This window comes from Bubalus kerabau, chromosome 16, assembly GCF_029407905.1.
Source record: "Bubalus kerabau isolate K-KA32 ecotype Philippines breed swamp buffalo chromosome 16, PCC_UOA_SB_1v2, whole genome shotgun sequence".
Classification (NCBI taxonomy): Eukaryota; Metazoa; Chordata; class Mammalia; order Artiodactyla; family Bovidae; genus Bubalus; species Bubalus kerabau.
The window spans coordinates 72,759,398-72,781,737 of record NC_073639.1 but is presented as its reverse complement, the minus strand read 5'-3'; the positions used below and the strand labels follow the sequence as shown (position 1 = coordinate 72,781,737).

The following is a 22,340-nucleotide window of genomic DNA, read 5'->3' as shown; positions in this document are numbered from 1 at the left end:
AACTTCTCCAACCAGAGACTGAACCCATGTCTCCTGCAGTGCGAGCACAGAGCCTCAGTCAAGCACTGGGCCACCAGGGAGGTCCGGGAGTGTGGCATTTCTTAAAGCTGGGTGGTGGCTAAGGAGTTGTTTATTCCTGTCATTCTTTACACCTCACAGATACATTATACTTATCCTTTCATATGTATGAAGTACTTAAATAAAAATAACTTAAAAAAAAAAGTTCCTCATCACAAAATGTAGATTTGACTCTTTGCTGTGGTGGTTTACTGGCTAAGTCAAGTTCAACTCTGGCTCTTCTGTCCATGGGATTTTCCAGGCAAGAATACTTGGATGGGTTGCCATTTCCTTCTCCACGGGATCTTTCTGACCCATGGATAGAATCCAAATCTCCTGCATTATAGGCAGATTCTTTACCAACTGAGCCACCAGGGAAGCCCATAAGTGTGACTCTTCGGTGAAGCTAAAGAGAAGTCTTTCAAGGCTGATCAGGAGAGCACATACCAAGCGGGTTATCATTTTACACCTCACAACATGTTGCTCTGATACTGGTTCAAAAAAGGCTTTCAGTTTCACAGAAAAACTACAGTCCATAATAAAAACCAGGATCTTAACTTACCAGCTTATTGACACGAAGCTTTGAGGAGTTAAATTTGAAGACATCGATTTTCTTATCCAAAGGCTTAATGGTAAACTGAAAGGAAAAAGCAGAAAACAGCTTCAGTTTCCGACAGCCTAGAGCGCTACCACCAACTGGGCAATGCCACAAAGGTGGCGACCCCCTGGCAAAGATCCTCATCCCAGGAGGTTCAGGATCCTGGAAGCTGGGTTCTTAGCACCATCTTGGGCTTGGAAACCTGAAGTTAAACCTTAGGTGGGCCCGACCTTGAGGCCAATGCTGGATGGGCCACCCCACAGTCTAAGGCAGACTTAAGGAGGCTCTCAACCTGGCCAGAACTAAACCAACCACCATCAACAGCTCGACAGGTAACATCAATCATCACTACCTTGCTGGGTGGCACAGATCTCAAATCCTCAGAGTAGGAGGGACCTGCTGGTCTTAGACAAAGAACATGACAGAGAAGCTAAAAGGTAGGCGGGAGGAGCATTCTGGACAGGGCGAGCAATAGAAATAAAGCAGAGACGGGGAAATGAGCACCGTATGGGAATGTGTGTGCATGTGTGTGTTTGTATGTGCATGTGAGAGAGAGACACACACAGCATTAGCTCTTTGATGACTAAGAGAAAACCATGGGAGGGGCTTCCCTGGTGGCTCAGTGGTAGAGAATCCGCCTGCCAATGCAGGAGACACGGGTTCAATCCCTGATCCGGGAAGATCGCACATGCCTTGAAGCAACTAAACCCACGCGTCACAAACATTGAGCCTGTGTTCTAGAGCCTGGGAGCCATAAGTACTGAGCCCACATGGCGTGACTACTGAAGCCGGCGTGCCCTAAAGCCTGTGCTTCCCAACAAGAAAAAAAATGCCGCTGTAATGAGAAGCCTGCGCACGTCAACTGGAGAGCAGCACCTGCTCCCAGAAACTAGAGAAAAGCCTGTGCTGCGATGACGACCCAGCACACTCAAATAGATAAATAAATAAAGTTATAGGTATATATATATAAGAGAAAACCAGGGGCCTAAACTGGGAGGAAGGCAGGAGCTGGGGGTGGTGAGGTGGGCTGGGGACAGACAATCAGCAAGGCTTAGATTCGATGTGACAGCGGTCAGGGAGTCACCCCAGACTTCCCAACACAAGGATGGCTTGATGATGCTGTTAAGAGAAGGAACGCAGTCATGAGCGATGAAGAATGGACTGGAGTAGAGAAGGAAGACATAACCCTCACAATGAAAGGGGAGAGGAAGATGAATAAGGATGGGGATGGAGGAGAAATCAGGAGGAGACCCGAGGGCCAGACTGGGGGCTGGGCCGCATAAAAAGAAAACACCAGCTGGTCCGATAAGATCGGACAGAGCCCAGATTCCAAGGCTGCACTTCAGACGTGAAAAGCCCACTCCCACGAAAGACTTGCCAAGCAGATAAAGGCATTGGGGAAGCTCGATTCTTACATATTTCCTTCCCACGCTATGCTGTCCAACAAGGGGGGAGCACACGGAGGACAGAGGAACGATCCTTTGTGTGGCTTTTGGTCAGGTGAGCTGAGAAGCAGTGCTGCTTTTGTGCAGGCTGCTATTTATGAATTTCGAGAGCTTATTTTTGGCCTGGCTGCCAAACCCCAGGGCTGCCAGTGGGAGGCCTCAAGGAGCGGGGACGCCACGGGCTCTGTGCCACTGTGGGGCTCGCGCGCGGCATCCACGGCTCACCCGGGATAAACCAGGACTTGTGTCGTCACAGCACGCGGGAGAGCCCCAGGCTCCTTCCCATCACGTCACCCGCGCTGCCTGAGTTCCTGACGTGATGGCAGGCGATGGCGCCCCGCCCCGGGAGGGAAACATTAGAGTTCGTGTCGGGCTGTACGAGGGGAGCCTTCGCTGCCTGGCTTCTGTGAAGGACGAGCATCTCGGGACCTTTTAGCACGCCAAGTGTGCGGATGTGCCGTAAACAGACTTTTATGAAATTAGAGATGAAAAACTACCCGCGTACCCTACTGCTGCTTCGAGTCACGTGGAACTTTCCATTTCAGGGCCTTAAAAAAAAAGAAATACCTTAAAGGCTCATCTCTTGGGCTACGTGCAAAAAATCTGAAAGCCTGAATGTTTTGAGTTAAGAGGCTCAATCTGTCTCGTCAAGCGTGGCCGAGGGGAGCTCAGCCACATATTGGCAACCGGGGGCCCGGTGTTCCTCTCCTCAGAGTTGCTACACGAGGGAAGGGCAAAAACAGGAAACCAGCTTGGAGGTGGGGGCCCTGCAGGCGACCACGTGAGCCATCTCTTACTCCCTCCGCACTTGGGCCTGGCTGTGCGGGTACCAGCCGTCACGGGGCACTGCCCGGGCCTGCATTCCTGGGCCCTATGTCCTGAGTCTCGGGGCTCGTCCTCTGTGTCTCCTAGGGAACCACAGAGGACGTGGCTTCTGCTGGAGTCCCCCCTGCCAGACACAGCTCCCCTGCTCCCTCTGGGTCCCTGCTTTCCGAGGGGGTGCGGAGCAGCCAGAACACAGCCCCTCCTCCCGTGGCGGTGTTCCTGTGAGGGCTGAATCAGAGCCGGGGCGAAGCTGCTGGCTGGCAGGGACGTGCCAGATCGCCACCCTCTTTGTCACCGGCCCTTCGCACTGCAGTTATATGTCATGGCAGCTGAGTCACCACTTGACTAGAACTTCCTTGAGGGCTGAGATTGCATTCACTCCGTCTTTGTTTCCCTCACGAAGCCTGACACCAAGCAGATGCTCGAAAATTCCTTGAAAATTAACCAGGGAGGGGGACTTCCCTGCTGGCCCAGTGGTTAAGAATCTGCCTGCCAAGGCAGAGGACACGAATTTGACCCCTGGTCCAGGAACTAAAATTCCTCATGTCTTGGGGCAATTAAGCCTGAGCACTATTGAGCCCGTGCTCTACAGCCTGGGAGTCACAACTGCTGAGGCCTGAGCGCCCTAAAGCCTGTGCTCCCCAACAAGAGAAGCCACCACAATGAGAAGCCCTCGCACTGCTGCTAGAGAGAGCCCACACACTGCAACGAAGACCCAGCACAGCCACAAATAAATCAATTAATTAAATAAAACGATTTAAAAAACTTAACCATGAATGCATGAATGAGTGAATGAACACAGGATTACAGCATTTGGGAAAAGTCACCATCCTGTGTCAGTCAGCTCAGTCACTCACTCTTTGCAACCCCATGGACTCCTTATTACTATATAGGACCATCCTATACAGTAATACTTGAATTTTACGTTAGGGTGTTCATCCAAGTTATCTGAAGTTCCTTATTCTTGAATTCTTATAAGCAAGTTAGTCTGATATCCTTGTTTATATCATTGCTGGTATGTATATATTATTTGTATAGTGTATATAATATGCACAATTCATGTATGTATCATGGAGATTTGAGTGAATGAGTACAAGTCTCTCTCAGTCGTGTCTGACTCTTTACAAGGCCATGAACTATATAATCCATGGAATTCTCCAGGCAAGAATACTGGAGTGGTAGCCTTTCCCTTTTCCAGGAGATCTTCCCAACTCAGGGGTCGAACCCAGGTCTCCTGCATTGCAGGTGGATTCTTTACCAGCTGAGCCACAAGGGAAGCCCTACGAAGATTTATGTATATATAAATATCTGCATCACATTGAATCAAGCTCTGGACACAGAGAGAGTTTAATAAACACCACACTTAAGAGACAAACAGAATTCTCACCAGAAATAGAAAGCCAAGGAATAAGAAAGGGTTACTTTCTGGTTTGTTTACAGTTCTCTGGGGCTTAGTCCTGACAAGTTGATCTTCCTGGTCTCTTGTTAGTCAGTAGGGAGGGTTTAGTGATACTATTTGAAAACAGGATGCCAATATTGTTCTGTAAATGCAATAAAAATCAACAAGCAAAAACCCAAAGCCTGGGAATTAAAGGATCTTGCTGCTAACAAGGAGCAGGCTGGCCTGGGCTGCTCCGGAAGGAGAGACAGAGAAGGTTCCGCTGGGCTGCTGGGGTGTCTGCTGTGCAGACTCGACCTACCTCCTTGTCGCTATAGGAGATGTTCCGGATTTCGTTCCACGGGAAGGAGATCTTGGGGGTCAGCTTGTTCTCAGGGTCATAAATGTGAAGCCCCAAAGCATCCACTCCAAGCAGCAGCTCTGTGCCCTTTTTATTCTGTAGATTCGACAGAGAATAGCCACCGTCAGCTCCAGCTGAGGCTTGAGGTCTTGCTCAGCATGGACATAGACCATTACATGTGACAAGTTTCAACAGCTCCTGACAGAAATCGCCACTGTCCTCGAACCTGGAGGGGCCTCCAGCCTTCTGCACTGGGGCAAGGGAGGCAACATGAGACGGTTCTTACAACTGCTGTGTCCCATGGATGGGTCACTGGGGGCGCCCATCACCGCCTCAGGTACCTTGCACCTTTGCCAGCAAGAGACAAAGTGTGAGTGTGCATGCTCAGTCCTAAGATGTGTCCAGCTCTTTGCAACCCCATGGATAGGAGCCCGCCAGGCTCCTTTGTCCATGTTATTTTCCAGGCAAGAATACTCAAGTGGGTTGCCATTTCCTTCTCCAGGGGATCTTTCAACCCAGGGATCAAATCCACGACTCCTGCATTGGCAGGTGAGTCTATATCACTGAGCCACCTGGGAAGTGTCAGCGGCTAACACAGCGGTAATGGAAGTGTTGTTACTGCTAATTACATAGCCGGCTTATCATAGATGTAGAATAAAAACCTGTAGGGTTAAACACCCCTCATGTTAAAAGAAGAGCTGGTTGTACTACCAGAAAGGAAATTCTACGAGCTGTGATCAGGTGGCCTTATTTTACTTTAAAATGCAGTTTCAACGTGATGAAGCAAGTGTGCTACAGTAAACTGTCCACTGGAATCCAGGCAGCGGGTGTGCACAGGTCCTCACTCACAAGTCTTCCAACTTCCCCGTATGTTGGAAATTTTTTATTGTAAGATATTGGGGAGAAAAAAATATCAAAATGAACTGAAAGTAAATTACACTCCAATAAAGCTGTTTGAAAATTGACAGGTTGCATGCAGGCTATGCGTCTAATGGCAGCCCAGCCCACCCAGCACACTGGAGGGCGATGCCCTGGGCCCTCACGTTGCGGACCAGTGCGCACCTCCTCGGGTCCGGGTGCGGGCCCCTGCCCTGTGCACACTGGCCCTCGAACAGCGGTGGTGGCCAGCTCCCTGCGTCTGACTCCCTTGCTGACAACAAGAAAAAGGAACCAAGACTCCAGGGCAGGAAAACAGGTCGGCAAGCGAAGGACGTGTCCCGACTGTGAGGAGAAGTACCAAGTAACAGCAGGTGGAGGAGAAAATCTTTTTACTCCATCTAACACCCTGGAGTCAGGTGCGATCACCAAAGCGTGAGGGAGTCATGAGCTCGTCTGCAGGGCTCTTAAAACTACTGCATTAACACAAGTGAGGCTTTGTGCTTTCAAAATCTACATTTTGGAAGACAAGATATTTCATTATGTTTCTAACTTAAATTTTTAGAGGGAAAAAAAAATGGATCCCACCCTCTTGTCTCCTATCATGATGATTCTAAGACTTTTAGAGAATAAACAGAGAGAGGCGAGGACTGAAGAGGCCCCTTTTAAATTGTTTCAAGCACACAGCTTCCCTAGATGATGGAGAAATTTTAGGAACGTTAACGCTAAGACACTAAAATATTCCTTACCCTCATCTGTCATGCACTATGAGACATATATGCACAGAATAGTATAATGTAGTCTGACTGCTGCTGTAGAATTAGTGCCCCCAAAGAAACTTTTTTTTTTTTTTTAAAGAATTATAAAGATCTAGTTCTCTACAATGTAGGTGGTGGGGCAAGAGAAGCTGTATGGACAAAACCACAGAAATGTGTCAAAGGAGTCTGCCCTTAAAGAAACCAAATGATCAGCAAATACGAATCGATTACATTTTAGAGAACAACCTTCAGCATCATCATGGAAAACCTTTTAGGCATGTGTACTCGTACAAAGTGACATGATTTGTCAGTGCACCTTATTTTATGCAAATGATCCATTAAAGATCTGTATTTAGAAAACAAAGTAGAAAGCTATCCCGAGGGTATTTTAAATGTGTTTCAATTTACCTAAACGTAATACAAAATTTTGGAGAAGGAAATGGCAACCCACTCCAGTATTCTTGCCTGGGAAATTACATGCACAGAGGAGCCTGGCAGGCTACAGTCCATGGGGTCTCAAAGAGTAGGACATGACTTAGTGATTAAACAACAACAAATGCAAAATTTATGGACACTCCAAAAAGGAAAGCAAGCCTTAACTGTAATGACTAAGGTGGCCCAGTGCGGATGGTTTTTTTTTTTAACTGTCTGCTCATTTACAGTTTGGAACCGGCTATGAAATAGGTCAGCAAATCGCATGAATTCTTTGGAAGGCACTGCATCCAGCAACAGAACCTTGGGAGAAAAATGCTCAGGGTGCTAAAAAAAAATTTAAAAAGATGCTCTAAGGGATGGACGGGGGGGTTGAAAACAAACGCTTCTCCAGTGTACAAGCCACAGGTTCCCAGAGGACAGCGGAGTATTAATGGTCTGAGTAGAAAACCAATTAGCCTGCCAGGGAGAGTTCCCACCCAAACAAATCAGTAATCTGTAAAAGCAGCTTTACTCTCCTAGTGTCCTGAGGGGAGAAAGTATTTACAGGTGATCCCCGTGGGCCTGGATCTCACAGAGCCAGAAATAATCGAATGTTCCACCAGAGCATTCAGACGGGCCCCCCAGGCTCCACCAACACTTCATTACCTAGCATCTAATTGAAGGGCCGGAATAGAAACTGAGGCGCTCAGACCCTCTCCCCTGCCTCTTCCCGTGTTGGCCACTGAACCGGCCAGGTGTCTGCACCCTGGGACCAGGAAGGACCTGTTTTAACAGTCTGCCCCTGACTCCGCCTCCCTCTACGCCCCGGGAACTCTCAGGGGCTTCCACATACCCGGATTGTGAAGTAGTTCACACCGTACATCTCCAGGTCCTGAGCTATCTTTAAATACTCCATCTCCGCTTCGTCCCTGCGAAGAGAAGCAAAGACTCTGTCACTGGAGGGTGGCGGGCGCCAAGCTGAGCCTCGAACCCGTGTGAAGACGTGAGCCCGGCAGCTCCCAGCTCGGCTCTGCCCAACCCTGAGTCTATTAACCACACTGAGGTCAGGCAGAACTTCCCATCCCCGTGAAAACAAGAGAACAGATTCATTAGCGTGTCTCTTGGCTTCAATTTCACGCTTTGCCCTTGGTAAACAGTGACACCCATCTCAAGTAATTCGAGATGAGCACGTGGTGTATCTGCTCCCTCAAATGGATCTGGATGTTCACAATTTTATTTCAGCTGTTGCTTTATCCAACTGCGTGATTTCTTCACCTAGAAGGTTTTGGTAACAAAGCATCTCTGTCTGGAAGCAACCTGAGAGCTCCCTTCCTGATCTGATTCCTTTGGGTGTTGCTGGAGGTTGGGGTGAGAGCAATCCAGGCTGTAGAACCCCAGCCAGGACGTCCACTTCTAAGTTATGAGGCAGACTTTAAGGCAGCTCCTGAAGTAGTGATGACTTGCAAAAAGCTCTCAGACAGGTAGAATGTTGAAACATCTTAAGTCTATGACCTGCCTTCTTCTCTTCTCCAGTCTGAAAATGGCCTCAAATTAAAATTCAACCCCAAGGGGACACCGTGGTGACAAGCTGAAGTAACTTGAAATCACACATGTATTGTTGATGTACCATTGTTTGGAAGATTGTTTGATGTTATTCATAACAACAAATACCAGGAAACAACCCAGCAATCTAAATGCCTGTCAACAGCAGGGTGGATAAATGGTGTGTGGGCTATTAACACAGTGGAATACTACACAGCAATGAAAAAGAAAGGGGGGCCACCGCTACAGGCCACAAGCCCAAATCATACAATACCCTGAGTAAAAGAAGTGAGGCCCAGATAACAGAAACTGATCGAACTTATATAATCTTTAAAACTGACCACACTAACCCATGGAGTCGGGTGTAGGAGAGTGGTCAGCTCTGGGGAGGAATGAAGGGGGATCATCTGGTGTTTTCACTTGGTAAGAGTCCATCAAGTGTTACATTTATGACTTGTCCACATTCTGGTACACTTTTTTTAAGAGTTAAAAAAAATGTCATAGGAAGTTGGTTTGAAAAACAGGAAAAAAAACATGTTAAAGGCTAATGAGAAGATGATTAATTCGCAAAGTGATTGGGGAAAAGCTAACGATACTTGAGATACAAAATTTCACCTTTGAGATCACAAAAATTAGACTGGTAATTGTTGGGGATTGGATGGGGGAGGGAGGTGGGGCCCTTTCACACTCTGCCCACGGGCATGTAAACAGGTACAGACTTTTTGCAGGATGATTTGGGAGGCACCTTTCAAGACACAAAACGCTGCCAGCGCTTTTTCAAGACACAAAGCGCTGCCGGAGTGGCTGCCAGCGCTCCCTTTGCCTTTTGTGTACTCCGGTACTGCATTTTGTTCAACAAGCACATCCCAGTTTTGCAGTTCCTTAAAAAAGAAAAAAGAGGCCCACGGGGAAACGTCCACCAGCGAGGAGCAGCCTCACCTGGCTCGGCCTCGGTGCTCCGCGTACCAGGCTGTGATCCTCTCCTCCCACATTTCCGGAGTCATCTGATACAGATTTATTACCTGGCGGGGAAGAGAGCAAAACAAAAAACCCACACACAAAGGAAGTTTGAGTACTGTGCGCCTTTTTGATAATTACGCATCATTTTTACAAAATAGCAAGGCGTGTGTGTGTGTGTGTGTGTGTGTGTGTGTGTTAGCCGCTCAGTTGTGTCTGACCCCTTGTGACCTCATGGACTGTAGCCCTCCAGGCTCCTCTGTCCATGAAATTCTCCAGGCAAGGATACTGGAGTGGGTAGCTATTCCCTTCTCCTGGGGATCTTCCCCACTCAGAGATTTAACCTGGGTTTCCCACATCACAGGCAGATTCTTTACCATCTGGGCCACGAGGGGAGCCCCAAAAGCCGCATACAGGGGACCAGTCACAAGCAGAGGTGGGTGAGTAAATGAGCATCGTTCAATTTGAGTCACAACTCAGAAGGCTGCACCATTCCTTGGGCTAGCAGTGGCCCCTCTCTCCTGGGCCGTCCAGCCCAGAGGCAGGACCTTGCTCATAAGCAGGACTCCCTGGCCTGAGAGCTGCCTTTGACTCTTATAGAAGCCATCAGGGGCACAGGTCAAACCAGGGGAAAGGGGGGAGCAGGCCTTTATCACACACGACAGCTGAGTGGAGCTAGAGAATCAGAAGTGGTTAAAGAGAGGGCAGGCCTGCTTCTGTGGATAATCAACCAGACCAAAGACACCAGGGATTAAAAGCTACAGCGCCCACCCATCCACCTGCCCCCTGCAGCTACAAACAGCTCACTTTGCTGGGCTGAACTCAGGTTGCTCCATACCCCTCCCTGGGAACCAGTGTTGCTCACCCACCTCTAAACAAAGGACCAACTACAGGCCAAGCCTGTCCTGACAACCCCAAAGGAATTCCACAAATCTTTACCCAAGACTGATGACAAAACATTTATGAAAACGTTCTCGATACAGCCATCGTGTATTCCTGCAGGTCCTTCGGTTATGTCTTCCCAAACGGGAAATTTGACGTCTTACCCTTTTTGGAAGCAATTCCTCTTGGGCCAGAAATCCCCGCTTGTGAACAGAGGGGTCATAGTCGCCGTACTGGAAGGAGAAGAGAAGGTGAACGAGAGATTGAGATTCTAGAGACAGCTGCATTTCTGAACAGGTCGACTCGGCCTCCGTCCCTCCCAGCTCCCGGGAAGCAATGCAATTCCGATGACAAGTCAAGATTTCAACCTTGCTAGTTTGTTATCCTCGGATGAAGATACAAAGCTGATTATACCTGTGAACAGTCGCATAATCCCATACGGGATGGATGGGTGACGTGCTAATAAGAATGTGACATTTGTAGAGAAATGTGGCTACATTTTCTAACTCCTGAAAGAAGCCACTGCTACCAAAACATTAGGATTTGAAGAGACAACACAACTGGGTGTGAGATGTGATTAGCATCGGGTGATAAAAGTCTTACCAACACATACTTCTAAGTGGCTGGTAATTGGAGCCAAGTGCTAGGTGGGAGCTGGGGACAGTGCTGGCAATATTTTTAATAGCTTTCATTCAAGGCTCTGAAAATGTTTTGGAAAAATCTGATGCCAACACTGTCATCCTTACTGTACAGACAAAAACAAACAAACAAAAAAACAAATAAAAGGTTAACTGATTTTCCTAAATTTGCAGAGAGAATCACTACTGCTGCTGCTAAGTCGCTTCAGTCGTGTCTGACTCTGTGTGACCCCATAGACGGCAGCCCACCAGGCTCCCCCATCCCTGGGATTCTCCAGGCGAGAACACTGGAGTGGGTTGCCATTTCCTTCTCCAATGCATCAAAGGGAAAAGTGAAAGTGAAGCCGCTCAGTCGTGTCTCTTAGCGACCCCATTGACTGCTGCCTACCAGGCTCCTCAGTCCACGGGATTTTCCAGGCAAGAGTACTGGAGTGGGGTGCCATTGCCTTCTCCGAGAGAATCACTAGGAGGGCCAGAAATAGGCCCTGCATTTTCATGTACCCACAGGGGACAATAACTTGGAACCTCCTGATTTCAAACAAATATCTCTTTCTTTCCTAGAAAGTTAGTCTGACCAGGAAATAATCAGAAATGAAGGAGTTTTTTTAAAAAAGAAACTAACCATAAAATATATAGAACATCAAACCCTGTCTCTTGTCAATTAGTATTCAGTGGTTTACCTCTTGATCCAAAACAACAAAGCTCAGTGTTTTAGTATAATCTTCTATAAACATTTATGCTTTTCACTACCAACACTGGCAAAAAAAAAAAGTTTGGCTGTTGGTTCTACATCCCACCAAATTGGATTAGGACATGGTCCACCCCTCTCTTTCCAAGAATCTCAAGTTTAGATTTCTGGTGTGTTTTTCAATAGACACTCAGGGGATTGAAAAAAGATGTTTATCATCAACTGGAAAACATGCCTTCTTCCCATATCACTCTTCTGTAGAAGCTCCAAGGATCAATATCTCTTAGGAATCTCATAATTATTGTGCAAATAGCAGAATTGTACTGCATTGTTTTTTCAGTTAAAAAAAATTCAATCTCAGCTTCTTCACTTCTTAGCAGTGACCTTGGACATTTTGCGCTCCAGTTTTCTCATCTGTAAAATGGGGATAATACCAGTACGTATCTTACAGGACTCCCCTGGGGGATCAAATGGAATACCCATACATTTTTTTTTTAAACTATGACTAACACACAGCATTCAATACAATCTGATGTCAAAAGATAAAAACTCAGCTCATGCCACCTCTCCAAGCCCGCTTCCAAATTGTCAAAGGAGAGCGTTTGTCTTGGAGGGTTCTGAAGGGGAGCTCTGGACTGTCCCGAGGCCTTGAGTGGGGAACCCTGTCTCTAAAGTTCAGCTTCCCTGTCTGGAAAGCAAGGAGGTGCCTGCCTCCTGGGGTGTGTGTGCGTGTGTGTGTGTGTGCGCGTGTGTGTGTGACAAGGATGAAGAGTCAGGGAGTGTGAGTGTGTGTGTGTGTGTGTGTGTGTGTGTGACAAGGATGAAGAGTCAGGGAGTGTGAGTGTGAGTGTGTGTGTGTGTGTGTGTGTGTGTGTGTGTGACAAGGATGAAGAGTCAGGGAAGCATTCTGCACGGTGCCCTGGGGTGTGTGTGTGTGTGTGTGTGTGACAAGGATGAAGAGTCAGGGAAGCATCTGCACGGTGCCCGGCTCATAAGACGTCAGGTGTGCCCTGTGTTATTTATAAAGACGCTGGTCACTCTTGGCTTCTCTAATTTTTGGAGGGACAGAATGATAAACAAAGCCCTCGCTGCACTTGCAAACCTCTCTGAGTGCTTCTGCAAACAGATATGCAAAGTGAGAGTTGTAAATTCAGGTTCCAAAGGCTTGCAAGAGTAATGACCCACATTATCATACTGAGCTCCCAGCTACCGCACTGATCAAATGATCAAACATTACATCCGAGCACCAGGGAGGTGGCAGGGACGCTGCTGAAGGAACTTCTCCCCTGGACTAATTCCACTTCGGACATTAAAGCCACCTTGAGGTATGGGTCTGCTCTTAAATGTCTTTAGAACAAAACAAAAGAAGAAGATCCTCAAGTTGTGGCAGCTGGTGAATATAAAGGAGAGTCACACCACCCCATGGATGCAGATGGCTGTTCCCCCGTCTTTCATGTACAGAGGCTCCCTGATAAAACAAGCAGGAGTGAATCTGCTGGGAAGCTATAATGAGGCTTGGGTTTCGGGCTTCTGCACCTGCATGGGCCTTGACCTAATTTTATATTCATAATTTGGTGTTCTTGCATTAAAAGAACCCCCTAAATTATAGAAGCTTCTGGCCCCACAAAACCTGGGTCCACCCCTGATATAAACCAATGGAATTTAAATTCAAGAAGGTAGTTCACCGGCCTCCTGGGAGGAAAAGCAAGCAGAGCAGCAGAGGTGTTCTAGGCTCCAAGGGGAGATGATGGGCGGCTGGCCGTTCAGTGAATTTTAAAGACATGTCAAGAGGTGGTGTCAGGTGAGCGTAAAAACCTAAGCGCAGGGTAGACAGCACACGTGGGGAAGACCCAGGACGCTCGGGGTGATGTTGTCCACGCTTAGGGCAGGGAGAGAGGGATCGGTTCACGTTGAGACCAAATTAAATTTTAAGAAACCAATTTGCCAGTGAATGATGAGGGAAGTCAAGAGTTTAATGATATGTGGATCTTGGCATCTTAAACTTCTCTCCTGGAAGCTCTTTGTTTTCATTAGTTTTACTTTACCACTTCTGGCCACTTGTGAGAAGTTTAGAGGTTTGAGGTAGCCTCCTGGCCCCCCATCCCCGACTTCAGAGTTTAAAAAGAAAATGTCTCTGTTGCTATAAATAGCATGTTTCCATCCCTAATGTATGGTTTAAAGAGAGTCTGAAGGTATCCTCTTTTCATTGGGGTAAATTGCGACAGATTTATTCACAATAAAAGAAATGAGAAAAAAAGAAAGCAGCCCACCTTTTATAGGACTCTCAGAGTCACTTCTTAAGCAGAAACCCATACTTTCCTCTGCTTCTATATATGAAAAATGAGGCCAAACGCTCTGAACAGGATTTCACAAAACACAAAGGTCTAATCGATACATATATAGAATAAGTAGTCAGATCCCTACCATACACCAGTCACTAAATTCCGGATGGATTAAAGACTTAAACTCATAAACAGAAATCCATAAAAACATCAGGATAAAATATTGAAGAACATGTGTATATTAAGGTTGATGAAATCATTTGAAATTAAAAGTCACTTAAAACATAAAAAGAAAAGGACTGATAAGACTGACATGTAAAAAAAGACAAAAGATTAATATTCATAATATATGGAGCTCCTGTAAATCAGCTGCTGTTCAGTTGCTCAGTCGTGTCTGACTCTTCGCCACCCCACAGACTGCAGCACACCAGGCTTCCTTGTCCTTCACTATCTCCTGGAGTTTGCTCAAAGTCATGTCCATCGAGTTGATGACTTAGGGGCCAAACAACAACAAATCCCTGTGCTATATGGTACAACCTTGTTGTTTCAGCTCAGTCCAGTCAGTCGTGTCCGACTCTTTGTGACCCCATGGACTGCAGCACGCCAGGCTTCTCTGTCCTTCACCAACTCCTGGACCTTGCTCAAACTCATCTCCATCAAGTCTGTGATGCCATCCAACCATCTCATCCTCTGTTGTCCCCTTCTCCTCCTGCTTTCAATCTTTCCCAGCATCACGGTCTTTTTCAATGAGTCAGTTCTTCGCATAAGGTGGCCAAAGTATTGGAGCTTCAGCATCAGTCCTTCCAATGAATATTCAGGACTGATTTCCTTTAGGATTGACTGATTTGATATCCTTGTAGTCCAAGGGACTCTCAAGAGTCTTCTCCAACATCACAGTTCAAAAGCATCAATTCTTTGACAATTTCATGGGTTTGAAGTATTTCCATGCGTGTGTGCGTGCTAAGTCACTTTCGTCATGTCTGACTCTTTGCGACCCTATGGATGATGGCCTGCCAGGCTCCTCTGTCCATGGGATTCTCCAGGCAAAAATACTGAAGTGAGTTGCCATGCTCTCCTTCAGGGAATCTTCCTGACCCAGAGATCAAACCCTGGATTTTTAGGTCTTCTGCATTCCCAGGCGGGTTCTTTACCACCAGCGCCACATTTAATTCTTATTTTTCTTGGTTACTGGTGACATTGAGCGTCTTTTTGTATTTACAGATTCTTCTCATGTTCTATAAACTGCCTGTTATTCATACCCTCTGCTCCCATTTTCCTGCTATCTTTTTTCTTAGAAACTTATGAGTTCTTTATATTCAAGGATGTGTCTGCAATTCTACTTCTAGAGATGTACCTTAAGGGGAAAAAGCTTTAGCACATGTACACAAGGAAGCATATAAAGAGTTTTCAGTAAAACACTACTTATAATAGGGAAACAGCAGAAACTAAACCTACCTCATCCTCAGGAGGATGGAAAAATAAATTAGGCTTACTCATCAATGGCTACGACACAGCAGTTAGAATCAATGAACTACATCAACACGTCCAACATGACATATCTCAAAATCAACATTGAGAGAGAGAAAACAGCCATTTGTAAAATGATAAGTCCCTCCAAAATGGAGCTATGCAGAGGACAGCACCACTTATACCAAGTTTTGCCTTCTGAATTTTTTTTTTCCTAGATATTATATTTCTTTCCTGGATATTTTTTTGTTTTATTTTTTTAATTTTACTATTATTTTGGCTGTGCTGGGTCTTCATTGGTGCCCACAGGCTTTCTCATGTGTCATGCTCAGTTGTGTCCAACTCTTTGCGACGCTGTGGACGGTAGCCCACCAGGCTCCCCCGTCCATGGGATTCTCCAGGCAAGAATACTGGAGTGGGTTGCCATTTCCTTCTCCAGGGGATCTTCCCAACCCAGGGATCGAACCCAGGTGTCCCACATTGCTGGCAGACACTTTAACCTCTGAGCCACCAGGGAAGCCTAGTTGCAGCAAATGGGGGCTACTCTCCAGTTGCGACGCACGGGCTGCTCATTGTGGTGGCTTCTCTTGTTGAGAAGCACAGGTTCTAGGCATAAGGGCTTCATTAGTTGTGGCCTGAAGGGCTCGAGAGCTCAGGCTCAGTAACTGTGGCACACCCGCCCAACTGCTTCTTGGTATGTGGAATCCTGCCGGACCACAGATTGAACCCATGTTCCCTGTACTGGCAGATGGACTCTCTGCCACTGGGCTACCAAGGAAGTCCTTTTTACCTGGATATTTTAAAGTCAGTCTCCTCCCATCCAGCTGACCACTGCCCAAGGCGTGAATCCCACAGTCTTGTCTGGATGACCACCGCAGCCTTCTACCAGGTCTCCTTGCTTCCAGACTGGTATTCCTCCATTCTGTCCTTCACACAGCCACCAAAGGATCTGTCTAAAATATAAACCCTTCCCTGGCTCTGCATCACCCACAGGATGAAGTTAAGACTCTTTATGATCTGATCCCAGCAGACCTCTCCAGCCTCAACTCTTACACTCGCTCTACCTACACTTTACAGATACCCAACTTCTGAGTTGCTTTTGGCACTCTGCCCGATTGGCATCAGAGCGCACTAAGAAACAACAAGCCTCCTCTCCCTCCCACCAGCCCTTCCTCTCTTTGAGCACTAGGAATTTGCTGGCCAGCCCTGCAAGACTGGGGAATTATACACCATTCCCTCTCCAAGTCATTTTTAATAAGAACACATTTTCAAACTGTCAATATGAAATCCAACAGGTGGCTTAAAACATTGCAAGATGGTTTGGTATGTCACATGACTAGGCCAAAAGAAAAAAAAAACAGCCCATGTTTTTAATTGAAATATAACCTAAACTCCAACTATGAAATATGGTTCTTGTTAACTGAACCATGTGATTAATATTTGTATTTATGCTTTAAGGGTAATTGTTTATGCTTTAGAATGAACTGTGTCGATATCAGCTGAACAGCTGAAACACTGTAATGAACACATTGGTGCGTAATTACAGCCCATGTGTTAATGCACTCAAATTCACTTTCCCCACCACACTTTTACAGTTCCTGTCTGTCTCAGAAAGGTTGTGGAAGAGAAGAAATGGAATATAATGGAAGAAACGGGTACAATTTATTGAAAAGTTTGGAGGGGTGTGACCATATAAATGAACCTGGGATTTAGTGAAAGGGGTGGTACCAGTGTGGTACCCAGAAATCCCTCTCATGGTATGAGCAAAAGCTAAGTGAGACAATCAGACTCTAGGGTTCTCATCCTGGCTCCATTCTCTAGCTCCTTTTTCCTTCAAATCCTGTCCATCAGGCAGTGAGCTATAGAGGGACTTCCCTGGTGGACCAGTGGTAAGACTTTGCCTTCCAATGCAGGGGGCATGTGTTTGAACCCTGGTCAGCGAGCTAGAATACCACATGCCTCTTGGGCAAAAAAAATAAATAAAAAACAGAACATAAACAAGAGAAGCAGTACTGTAACAAATTCAATAAAGACTTTAAAAATGGTACACACATTAAAAAAAAAAACTCAAAAAAATAGTGGGCTATAAATTCCAATTAAAACAGAATTAACATCAAGTATTGTGAGACAAATTATTAACCTTTCTTGATCCTTAGCTTCCGGAAAAGACTCCTCTGAGGAATCTCAAGAAATATTCATGTTATAACACTGTGTAAAACAGTAAAATGTTACAGACGTATAAGATCAGATCAACATTATAACCAGAGGCACCTTATTCATATCAACAGCTGTCCTAGAAACTGGAAGTATGGTCCAGTAATCCTTAGCTTCCCAGATGCAGACTCAAAGCCATAGATCACCGTTGTTTGTACGATTGTGACAATTTACACCAGGAAAAACAGCTAGAACACACTTCTCCATATGAGCCACACATGCTGTCTGTGCATCACTTTCATCTCTAAATTAGGAGGATCCAAATCAGGAGGGCTTTCCTACGGTGAAACCTGTTTAAGCAAACATCTGCTGGTTCCCTGAAAAGTTATTTTTTTCCACAAGTGGCCTTTGAATTTGGGGGCTCCCCCAATTTGTGCAAAGACAGTGTGGCCTTTGAGAACTGAAGTCCTTCAGAGGGAGGTGGTATCCTTGGGAGCCTGGGCCTCCTCTTGGCTGGGGAGAAAGCGGGCGGGAGAGGAGCTCGGTTCCGGGCCAGGAAGTGCTCGGATTTAATGAAAGTGACAACAACCGCTTCATCACTGTCAGGGCGCTACTGACTGAAAGGACACGTTTTTTTCCCCCTGTTATTAATATTCTTAATCAAAGCAGAAAAGGAAGCATATGTTTTAGTTGAATCCAGGCCCATTCTGTTTTCTCAATTACTCATTTGTCAGGGCAGCGGGATAGGCAAGGCACAAGATGTAATCCCAAGGCCGTGGGTTCTGCCCTGAGCTTTACCCAAGGTTGCCGGAACGACCTTGAACAAACCGCTGAGGGCAGAGATGCTTGCTTCGTGTCTGTATCCATGACAGAGTCAACAGCCTCCTCTCCGGCCGGCAAATACTCAGCAAATATTAGACAAGTCATCCGGCGACCCGGATGCTTCTGTTGGTGTGACGAACATGTACAGACCCTTTTCTCCTCCAAATGGTGAACCAGTTTTTTTCCTTCCTGGCTTTGATCTGAAATTATCTTAAGCTCCCCTTAAAAAGTGGGCTAAGAAGTTGAGGGTCTTATTAATTTCTGGAACGTTTCAGGGAAATGGCTTTATGGAGACCTCTAATTAAAAAAGAAAAATGATAACCAAAAAGATTGTGCAAAATTACAAAGCTAACGCAAGTGACCCAGTTCTGAGGTCATCTTCCCATGCTGCAGTGAAAGGGGGTAGCGAAGGGACCAAGGGCAAAAGGCATGTAGGGGGAAACGATGAGGGGAAGGGATAGGGAGTTTGGGATGGACGTGCATCCATGATCTGCTGTATTTTAAATGGAACCAATAAGGTCCTGGTGTGCACAGCAAGGAACTCTACTCAATGTGAACAGGCAGCCTCGATGGAGGGGAGTTTGGGGGAGAATGGACATATGTGTATGCATGCCTGAGTCCCTTTGCGTTTCAGGTATCCACCTGAAACTATCACAACGTTGTTAATTAGCTGTACTCCAAGGTAAGTTAAAAAGCGAAAAAACAAAAGAGCAAGTGGCATGTGACTAAAGCAGGAAACCTGAGGGGCATGAAGCATCCTGGGTAGACCCTACGGTTCATCTTATAAAAACAGAGCGGATGGGAACACTGCTCCCGGCCCCACCATTCCCAAACTGCAGCCATTTCTCTGAAAGACTCAGGTCACCAGACAGCTCCGCTGGGCTCAGTGGGCCCGAGGGCCTGCAGTGCCCACCATAAGCAGAGCCAGCACGCCCGTCGGGGGCATGAAACAGAACATTCTCTAGGGTGTGGTCCCGTCACACAGGGTTGCTGGTCCTCAGAAGATGAGTTTGCAGTGAGGACCTGAGCCTTTCTGACCTCAAGGCCATGTCTGGCCAAAACTGGAGATGATAAACTCATTTTTCCCAGTTAATGAAAAGAGAGGTTGGCGCGGCGAATATAATTAACCACATGTGCAAACAGGATTACAAAGAAAATCCATCAAGCTGTACACTTATCATTTGTAGGCGCGCGCACACACACACACACACACACTCACAAGATGGTACCAAAGTGGGACAGAGAGAGTGGTCCCCAAGCCCACACGTCCCAGAGCATCCCGCTTTCCGGGGCAAGTCTCTCTGAAGCCCACAGAGTCCAGAGAAGTGGATGTCTGGCATGATCCCGTGACATGCATTAACATTCAGAAAGAATGCCTGTGTCTTCTCTGAGCCTACCTTGGCCTGGACGGCGTAAGAAGCCAGGAGCACAGACGCCTCCGGAGGGCAGTAGATCTTTTCATCCAAGATCTGCTTCTTCACCTGCAGGGGGTGAAAGGGGAGGCATGACAATGTGCAAGCGGAGGGAAGCCGTGAGGGCGGCTTGCAGCCGGTGCCACAGAGTGTTCTAACGAGCCCTGCCACACCTGCCTGCTAATGATTTTCTGACAAAGGGTATGATTTTTAAAAATTTTTTTAATGCTGCTGACAAGTTGGGAGTTCAGCCCTGAGAATACTGGTAAGATGGCTAGGCATTAAAAAAAAAAAATCCATATCTTATCTCTTCTGTTCATGATCAAATGCTGAAGAAGAAAACAATCTTTGTGGTGGTTAAGAAAGAGACTGACTGGGCTGTGACGGAGGAGAGCTGTGAACTTGAGGGGGTGTCAAGAACAGGCCAAGACTGCAGCCTTGGCCCCTGCTGAGCACACGCACAACCAGACCAAATGGAGTCTGTTTTTTGAAGTCTTAACACGAGCCCAAAGTCAGCGAGGCCACTGAGTTATGACTGCAGGGAGAAAACCATCGTTTTCAATATGCCTGCTCTAAGGAAAAAAGGAAGCAATAAAAGCTTGATCGATTAAACCTTTAAGTCCACGTGAGGTCCAGGAAATATAATTCTTAAGCCATAATGTTGAATTAACATATCTCATGGCATTTAATTTCTTAGCCTGGTGGGGTGGGGGGATGTTCCAGACAGAGAGGCAGGAGGGCCTCCTCAAGTGGGAGCAGGATGAAATAAACACAACAGGAAAGCCAATTCTCTTTCACAGACGTCAACAGTCACCAGATTCATAAAAGTAGTAAATTTTGCCTTGCTCAGCCGTGAGAGTGCTCCAGCATTTCAGTGGGAGGGGAAATTGAGCCAAAGTCAAATGGAGAGTAGGCACTGCTTCCAAGAAAGCCATCTCTATAAGGCTGGGACATTCTGGGGCCCAGAAGGTCATTGTGTGGCTTCATTTAAAGCAGGGCAACTCTCTAACCCTTGGGTTTTTAAGCCACACTACAGAAAAGCTGGAGAAGGCAATGGCACCCCACTCCAGTACTCTTGCCTGGAAAATCCCATGGACTGAGGAGCCTGGTAGGCTGCAGTCCATGGGGTCACAGAGGGTCGGACATGACTGAGCGACTTCACTTTCACTTTTCACTTTCATGCATTGGAGAAGGAAATGGCAACCCACTCCAGTGTTCTTGCCTGGAGAATCCCAGGGATGGGGGAGCCTGGTGGGCTGCCGTCTATGGGGTTGCACAGAGTCAAATACGACTGAAGCGACTTAACAGCAGCAGCAGCACAGAAAAGCTGAGAGGGCTTCCGTCTGACATGAGAATGTTGTAGAGGGAATATATATACATGTGCATATACACATACACTTTTTTTGGGGGGGTAAACTTTGTTGCTTTGTTGTTCAGTTGCTAAACCATGTCTGACTCTTTGCAACCCCATGGACTGTAGCCCGCCAGGCTCCTCTGTCCCTGGGATTTCCCAGGCAAGAATACTGGAGTGGGTGGCCATTTCCTTCTCCAGGGGATCTTCCCCACCCAGGAATCAAACCAGCATCTCCTCCACTGGCAGGTGGATTCTTTACCACTGAGCCACCTGGAAAGCCCTGTAGGAGGACTGGGTGATTACCTATATGCCTGCTTCTGGGAAAAGTGAGAGTGAAGTTGCTCAGCCGTGTCCGACTCTTTACGACCCCATGGACTGCAGCCTACCAGGCTCCTCTGTCCATGGGATTTTCCAGGCAACACTGCAGTGGGCTTCCATTTCCTTCTCCAGATCTCCTGGACCCAGCGACTGAACCTGGTCTCCCGCGCTGCAGGCAGACGCTTCACCGTCCGAGCCCCCAGGGACTCATATAGCTAATGCCCCTGCAGGGTTTTTTCTGTCGCTGATCTCCCAGAGCCTGGCACCAACCACGAGGGACTTCCCTGGTGGTCTAGCAGTTAAGACTCCGAGCTTCCACTGCAGGGGGTATGGGTTCGACCCCTGGTTGGGGAACTAAGATGCCAAATACCTCAAGATACAGCAAAAAACAAACAAACAAAAACTAACCCTGGAACTGGGGAAGCACTCTGCCCAAGCAGCAGGAACACAAACAAAACTAAGCGTTCTCACCCTCGCTCCTGTCCCCTGGCTGCCCCTCCAGGGGGCCAGCTCCAGCGGTCTCTGAACCTCCAATTATGGATCTCCTGATTTCTTCAGTTCAATGGAACAGCAACTTACGGGATGGCCACCGTGCACTCGGTGAGCCTTGCCTTAAAGAGGCTCACAATCTTGGAGTGGAAAATAAGACAACCCTGGACAAACAGCGGCTTAAAGCCTGATGAATCTCAAGTGTCGGTGGAATGCTGAAGTCCCACCTTCATGAGAGTGAATTTTGAACTTTTGGTAGAACTCCTGTTTGCAAGACTCTCTGTTCAGACTTCCAGGGCAACTACCTAGTACTTTTAAGTTAGTGGGGAAGAAAACGGGATCCCTCTCCAAAGAGATGGATCTAGTGAGGAAGCTGCTACCAGCGTGGGTTCTTTTGCCATCACACTTCTGCAATTTCATCTGATATCAATTCTCATCGCTCAAGCAGAGTTCTGTCCTGAAGCTTGTTTTTTCATTACAGAACCAGAGGGACTGGCTTTCCAGAGGGAGAAAGAGTTTTCAGGACGTGGAGGCATGCGTGGTCAACACACAGGGGTCAGTCCAGACTGCCTCTGTGGCCACGCCTCTGGGGGGGTGGGCGGAGTGGGTACTTTTAGGATCGG

The 22,340-nt window shown here is 47.0% G+C and overlaps 1 protein-coding gene across 5 annotated transcripts in view; it reads right to left on the bottom strand.

Annotated features, from left to right (window-relative positions):
- The window catches only part of NF2 (NF2, moesin-ezrin-radixin like (MERLIN) tumor suppressor), a 73,339-nt gene that overhangs the window by 21,024 nt on the left and 29,975 nt on the right, over window positions 1-22,340 (bottom strand). For all 5 annotated transcript variants that reach the window (XM_055549440.1, XM_055549442.1, XM_055549439.1 and 2 more), the window contains exons 4-9: window positions 19,542-19,625; window positions 10,258-10,326; window positions 9,194-9,276; window positions 7,566-7,641; window positions 4,626-4,760; window positions 620-694 (exon numbers count right to left, since the gene is read on the bottom strand). In XM_055549440.1, coding sequence (XP_055405415.1) covers window positions 620-694; window positions 4,626-4,760; window positions 7,566-7,641; window positions 9,194-9,276; window positions 10,258-10,326; window positions 19,542-19,625 — 522 coding nt within the window. The remainder of the gene's footprint in view (window positions 1-619; window positions 695-4,625; window positions 4,761-7,565; window positions 7,642-9,193; window positions 9,277-10,257; window positions 10,327-19,541; window positions 19,626-22,340) is intronic.